This window comes from Myotis daubentonii, chromosome 11, assembly GCF_963259705.1.
Source record: "Myotis daubentonii chromosome 11, mMyoDau2.1, whole genome shotgun sequence".
Classification (NCBI taxonomy): domain Eukaryota; kingdom Metazoa; phylum Chordata; class Mammalia; order Chiroptera; family Vespertilionidae; genus Myotis; species Myotis daubentonii.
In genome coordinates, this window is record NC_081850.1 from 62,436,878 (window position 1) to 62,443,941 (window position 7,064).

Genomic DNA, 7,064 nt, shown 5'->3' on the forward strand with positions numbered 1-7,064 from the left:
GTCGTCACTGTCGTCAGGGTACCGGCTGAGTTTTACACTCCTTGGTGGGTCAGCTTCCAGCTGGCTCCCGTCCTGGTACCAAATGTGGTTGCAACAGTGAGAGGCCACACGCCCCAATCTTAAGTCCACCTTCCAAGTAAAAAGCCTGGGATTTCCTCTGCACCGGTGTACTGAAGTCACATGCTCACCCCCAGCCAATCATGTGGCCAACAGATGGGCTGCTCTGATTGGCTTAGCTTAAGTCACATGCTCCTCACGTGGCAGTCAGCCCTGGACCACATCTGATGCCCATAAAGACACTGGGAGTTGCCGGGAAGGAATGAGGGGAAATGGAGGCAGGAACGGTAGGTTCCACCTGGGGAATGTTGGCTGGGCCTGAGCATGTCTCGAGGTTTAGGGGCGGGACAGAGGGTCGCAGGCAAGGTTCATACCTGGACTTCATAGGCTCCCCTAGCTACCCTGTGCCAGCACCGCCTCTTCAAGCCCAGCGTGTGGAAGAGGGTTCACCTGCAGCTCTGACTTTCTGCCTGTGTGATTTGGGGCACATCCCTTTCCCCTCAATAAGCCTCTGTTTCCCTGTCTGTACCTCATCAGGTTTTTAGGATTAGTACTGCTCAGCGGTTCTTAGGTTGCAAGCAATAGAATGAATGCTGCCTAATTAAGCAAATGAGGCTGAAGACCCAAGTATATATGAAGACATTGGGGTAGTAGAGACTTTGGCAACCTGAAGGATGTAGGCCCCCCTGAAAAAAATTGCATTCAAGAAAAAAACTTATATGCTGTGCTGGCCAAACAAGATGTGTCTACTGGCACCATCAGCCTGAAGGCCTCCAGTCTGCACCCCTCTCTACTGGAAAGAGCCCAAGTTCCTGCCAGCCTAGGGGATCTCAGACTCCAGTTTAGAAGCCCAATTCTAGGCAATGGGCTAAGTCAGTGGTCAGCAAACTGCAGCTCGCGAGCCACATGCGGCTCTTTGGCCCCTTGAGTGTGGCTCTTCCACAAAATACCGACTTCTGTGCATGGACCACGAAGTTTCAATCACACTGTACATGCGCGCCCAGGACAGAGGCACCTCAAAGTGCCCCCAAGCAGGTCTAAGGTCAGAGGTGGCTCAGAGACATTTGGTAGCCCATCAGGTCACACAGCTCACCAATGTGTGATTCCCATGGACATCTGGTGATGGGCCCCTGGTCACAGGTTCCATCAGGAGGTGAGGGTGGTAGATAGTCATCAGCTGAAATCTCACAAGACTCAGAAACTTCTCCCTCAGCCCCAAAGTCACTAACTGGCCACCACATCTAGCACTTCTCCATTTACAGCTTTCCAACACACCACCTCCACCTTCCCACCCCAAGAACACTGAGCTCAGGCCTCGTCTCCTTACCAATGTGCTGTCCACCGAATCCCTACCGGCTGGGTCTGAGTGATCCCAAGGGGAGGGCCACATTCTGGTCATTTCTTGGTCTCCAGCTCTGGGCCTCAGCCATAGTAGATACTTGGTAAGTGCTTAATGATTACTAATCATTAAGAATCATTGCTAGCCTGACTGGTGTGGTCCAGTGGTTGAGCGTAGACCTATGAACCAGGAGGTCACGGTTTGATTCCCGGTCCGGGCACATGCCCAGGTTGTGTGCTCGATCCTCAGTAGGGGACATGCAGGAAGCAGCCGATCAATGATTCTTTCCCATCATTGATGTTTCTATCTCTTCCTCTCCCTTCTTCTCTGAAATCAATAAAAATATATTTTTAAAAAGAAATCATTGCTATAGGTTGAATGTGTGTCTCCCACTTCCTCCCCCCAAATTCATATGTTGAGAACCCAATGCCCAGGTGATGGTATTAGGTGGGGCCTTTGGGGGGTGATTAGGTCATGAGAGTAGAGCCCTCAGGAATGGGATTAGTCCTGAAGAGGCCCCAGAGATATCCCTCATCCCTTCCACCATGTGAGAACACAGCCAGATGTCAGCAGTCTGCAACCCAGAAGAGGGCCTTCACCAAAACCCTGCCATTCTGGCACCCTTATCTTGGACTTCCAGTCTCCAAAATTATAAGAAATAAATTTCTACTGTTTATAAGCCACCTGGTCTGTGCTATTTTTTTTTTTTTTTATAGCAGCCCAAACTAAAGTAACTGTGTTTGCCCTTCTGGAAATAATTACGCCCTGGGTCAGGAGACCTGGACTCATCCACTGCCACGGCCCCCATCCTCCCGGTCCTGTTTCCTCACCTCTACAGGAGGGAGAGAACCACGTGATTTCCAAAGGACCCTCTGGTTCCTCTGACATCTGGATTCAGTCACTGCAGAAACAGCTGCAATTTTGGCTGAAGTTGGAAGGCGGACAGGTAGAAATGGCCCCTCCCACTCAGGAGATGCACACCTATGGGCGGCACCTCTGAAGAGGGCAGGCAGTGAGGGGAGGGCGGGGAGGGGGCCTGGGGCAATCAAGCAATGATGCAGCTTTGGGCAGGTGACAGGAGAAGAAGCCAACACCTGCTTATGAGTGTCCCCCCACCACTTTACATAACCCAAGCTAGTCCCTTAATCCAAGCCTTCATGTCCCACGTGGTCCCTGGACAGATGAGCAAGCCATGTGTCTGCTGAATTGGGTTTTGAACCCTGAGGAGCTAATGGAACAGGAAGCCATAGTTGGGGCTCTGAGATGATGTCACCCTCATGAGGAGAGGGGCCTCCCACCCCTGCTGCTCCCCACCCAGCAGAGCAAAAGGTGCTGCTACCTCTAAACCCAACTCCCCATCACCTCCTGTTATCAGACTAAAGCGAGAAATCCAGACTGGACAAGAGCCGTTGTGTTAAATGTTTATGTGAAACTCTGTAAATGTATGGAGTGGCCTCAGGTCGCCTGCCCACGAGGCCTGGCCTGGCGGGCTGCGCTCAGCACTTGGTGTAGATGGCTGCACTGCCCCGCTCCTCAAACTCTTCCTTGCTGACCCAGAGCTGCTGGAAGGCCTGCAGGGAGGCCAGGATGGAGCCACCGGTCCACACGGAGCTCTTCCTCTCAGGAGCCGCAGCCACGGTGAGGCTGTCCCCGGGGCACAGGAGGCTCAGCTCCCTCTGGAAGCGCTCGGGGAAGCCGTCCAGCATGGTGCAGCCACCACACAGCAGCACGTTGGCGGCCATCTCCTCCTTCAAGCCCGCCTCCTGGCAGTGGCCCAGGCAAGTGGCTGTGAGCGCGGGGAGGCCGGGCAGGCTGCTGCCCACCAGCGTGGGCTTGAAGAGCATCTCGGCGCACTGGAAGCGCTCATGGCCAATGGTGATGACCTTGCCATCGGGGAGCTCGTAGTCCACGCGCAGCTCCTCCAGGGCCAGGCAGACCTCCTTCTCGGGCTGCAAGGCCGAGTAGCAGCACGTCTTCTTGATGTGCTCCACGATGTGCAGGTGGTCGTCCGTGAACTTGTGGCCCGCCTCGTTGAGCAGCTGCAGCAGGTAGTTGGTGAGGTCGCCCCCGGCGTAGTCGGCGCGGCCTGCCAGGCCCGGCAGCACGTTGCCCTCTGAGATGGGGACCACGTGTGAGACGCCGTGCCCGCTCTCCACCACCATTCCTGTGGTCCTGCCATAGGAGTAGATGGACAGCAGCGACTGGGATGTCACATGCATGGCGGGGATGCCAAAGGTCTCGAACAAGAGCTCCGCATACTTCTCCCGGTTGCTGCTGGGGCTGAGCGGGGGGTCGGAGACCAGCACGGCATGCTCCTCGGGGACGATCCTCATGGCCGTGTAGAAGATGTACTCCCAGATGCTCTGGACGCAGTCCCAGTCCACCACAACGCCGTACTTTAGAGGGTTAACCAGCTTCAGCAGTGCCTCCATGTTGAGCAGCTCGTGGCCCACATAGGTATTCTTGCGGGTGTCGCCCATCTGGGAGCAGCACTTGCCGACTGTGGAGGAGATGAAGTAGGTGGGCCTCGGCTCTCCTGCGTAGCCACACTTACAGTACTGCGAGCCCAGGTCGATGATGAGCGCCTTGACCCTGCGCACATACTTGGGCTTTGTCTTCAGCTGAGTGGCTGAACTGTCCCGAATGCCAGTATCTGGAGCTGACAGTGTTCTTGCCTCTCCAGGGTCACCCTGAGCCGTGCCCGTGGGCATGGGGCTTGAGCTGTTCCTCGTTGCCATCTGCCTTCCTTGCTCACCTTTCTCACTTCCACATCCTAGAGCTCAGTGGAGAGAAATGAGGGTCCACCTCCAGCAGTGCCTCAGCGGCCACTCAGGATTGTGATGTCACTGGAGGCTGGTCCATTCCAGCTGTCAGGGGAGGCGTGGCCTTGGCACCCAGGATCTGCCATCCCACCCCATCTGCCTAACTTGACTTTGCTCAGGACATACTAAGTGGCCAGCACACTGGGGTCTCAGGGGTTTCTGTTCCTACTCCCTTACTTCCCTGTTCCTATTCTCCTACTCACTGACTGGACACCTTTGCTTCCTCTGCTTCTTGGCTGCACGGGCGATGCATATTTGAGCCCTTACAGTAAGCCAGGCACTGCACCAGACACCTCACACGTTATTTCACAGAATCCCACGAGGTAGGCAGAGCTGAGGAAATCGAGGCTCAGAACTCCAATGACTTGCCCATGAACAGACAGCTCTTGGAGTGTTTGTACTTTAACCCAAGTTCATGCAACTTCAATGCACCAAGTCTTCCTAAAGAGTGTGAGGGCCCCGACAGCACTGTCATTCCTCCAACATTTAAAGGGGTTGTGGTGGGTCCAGCCCGCACAGTCTGCTGGTGACAGAGGAATTCAGCCACAACTAGAGCCAGTCAAGGTGGGAAGATGGAATGGATGCAGAGGAGTTTGCAGGTGAAAGTCCATTAGGAGAGCAGAGGTACACAGAGGGGAGCACTCATGGGAGGGGGGCAGTCAGAAGGTTCCCTAGAGGTGATGCTTAAGTCGAGTTCTGGAAGATACGTGGGTATCTGTCAGGTAGTTAAGAGGAGGGAAAGGCATCCCCAGCAGAGAAGACAGCCTGAGCAAAGGCTCAGAGGGGGACATGGTGGGGAACTGCCTGTAGATCAGGTGTTTGGAAAAATGGATGAAGCTAGCGGGGTCATGGAGCCAACCAGGGAGGGTTCAAATGCTAGGAGTAGGAGCTTGGATTGCATTGAAGACAGCTGGAAACTAGAAAGACTCCAAGCAGAGGAGTGGTCAGATTTAATTTCTAGATAATTTTAGAAAGATCTGTGTTTAGCGATAAAATAAAGGTACAAAACTCTGAGACCTGAAAAGAGAATTGAAGAAATTCTCGTAAGACTCGAAGGTGGCCTAAACTAGGGCTGTGATAACGTGGAAGAGAACAAGGGACAGGTTCTAGAAACGTTTAGAAGGTAGAATCTAATCTAACTGGTTGGTTCCCCAACTATCCTCAATTCAATCCAAGCTCTTACTCTAGCATTTGAGGCCTTCTCTGGTCGGCTCCTGTGCCATCTCTAGCCTCACAACTGCATTACATTAGATTACCAGATCAGATGTGAAGAGTGAGGAAGAAAGAATAATGCCCCCCCCCTCCCCCCAATGTCCACATCCTTAATCCCTGGAACCTGTGACTATGTATGTTACCTTTCACGGCAAAGAGGACTTTGCAGATGTGAGTTAAGGGGTTTGAGATGGGGAGGTTAACTACCCTGGAGCACCCAGGTGGGCTCAAAGGAATCACAAAGATCTTAATAAGATAACGACAGGAGGGTCAGGTCAGGTCGGAGAAGATGTGACAAGGAAGCAGAAGTCGGAGAAGTCTTTGAAGATGAAGGAAGGGGCCACAAGGAAATAAATGAGCCCCTAGAGCCTCCAGAGGAACAGGGCTCTGCCCACACCTTGGTTTTATCCCGCTAAGACTAACTGTGGACTTTTGACCTCCATCTCAGAATTATAATAAATTTGTGTTTCAAGCCATTAAATTTGTGATCATTCATTACAGCAGCAATAGAGGCCCCACCAGAAACCCAGGACAGTGAAATGTGCTAAGCAGCTACAGATTTCTCAAAATTCAAAAGGGGGATTGAGGAGAAGGAAAACAGATCATTCTAGGTCAGGGGTGGGCAAACTTTTTGACTCGAGGGCCACAATGGGTTCTTAAACTGGACCGGAGGGCCGGAACAAAAGCATGGATGGAGTGTTTGTGTGAACTAATATAAATTCAAAGTAAACATCATTACATAAAAGGGTACGGTCTTTTTTTTTTTTTAGTTTTATTCATTTCAAATGGGCCGGATCCGGCCCGCGGGCCGTAGTTTGCCCACGGCTGTTCTAGGTTAAACATGCTTTATCATGCAAGTTCTTCTGAAATAAAGTCAAACAATCCAAGTTGGCCATGGAAATCCCTGAATAGCAGAAGCAAGTAAACTATTTTTCAGGTAGCCAGGCATTCAGAAAAGCACTTTCCCATCCTTTCAAAATTCTATGCTTACACCCTCTACTCAATGAACTAAGAAGCCGAGATTTTGTTTCTGAGATGACGGTTTAGTCGCCTCCATCAGGTAGTCATAAGGCTCATAAGACTGGACTTGGTCCTTTTCTTCACACACAGCCCACAAAGAGCCAAGAACACCCCAGTCACCGTCTTAAAGGAGAAAGCCCACCACTGTAAAGACAGCCTCTTTTATGAAAAGCATGTGGCTGCACAACATAAGGTTAGATTCTGGGTACCTTGAGGGTGGCAGGTGGCAGCACCAACATGCCCAGCTTCAGAGATGGCATGGGAGACCTATGTCGGGTCCCATCAAGATGTGTCCACAGCACACTCCTGGGAAGAAGTCGTAGTTAGGAGCTTGGCCACGGCTGGCTGGACCATCCTTGGGTGAATTACACACCTAAGAGCCTCAATGTTGTCATCAGTGGGACTCTGTAGGGTCAAATTTCATTGCTGAACCAAAGACCCACATGAAGGATAAATATGTGTACAAATATGTGTACAAAAATAATTCCTCTGCAGATTGTCCCAAGAAACATATGAGACATAAGCTCTTGGTACAATCACCACAACAGCAATTATTTCTGCTAAAATCTAAGTCAGATGGTGTCAACCACTGCTCAGAATTCTCTAGTGTTTTC

The 7,064-nt window shown here is 51.9% G+C and overlaps 1 protein-coding gene across 1 annotated transcript; it reads right to left on the reverse strand.

Annotated features, from left to right (window-relative positions):
• Positions 1-2,817: 2,817 nt before the first annotated feature.
• On the reverse strand, positions 2,818-6,037 carry ACTL7B (actin like 7B). Its single transcript, XM_059657583.1, has one exon. The coding sequence runs from the start codon at positions 4,132-4,134 to the stop codon at positions 2,893-2,895; it is 1,242 nt and encodes a 413-aa protein (XP_059513566.1). The 5' UTR covers positions 4,135-6,037; the 3' UTR covers positions 2,818-2,892.
• Positions 6,038-7,064: the final 1,027 nt, after the last annotated feature.

Excerpts from the sequence above, each read along its gene's own strand:
- ACTL7B (XM_059657583.1), bottom strand. The coding sequence starts at position 4,134 with ATGGCAACGAGGAACAGCTCAAGCCCCATGCCCACGGGCACGGCTCAG.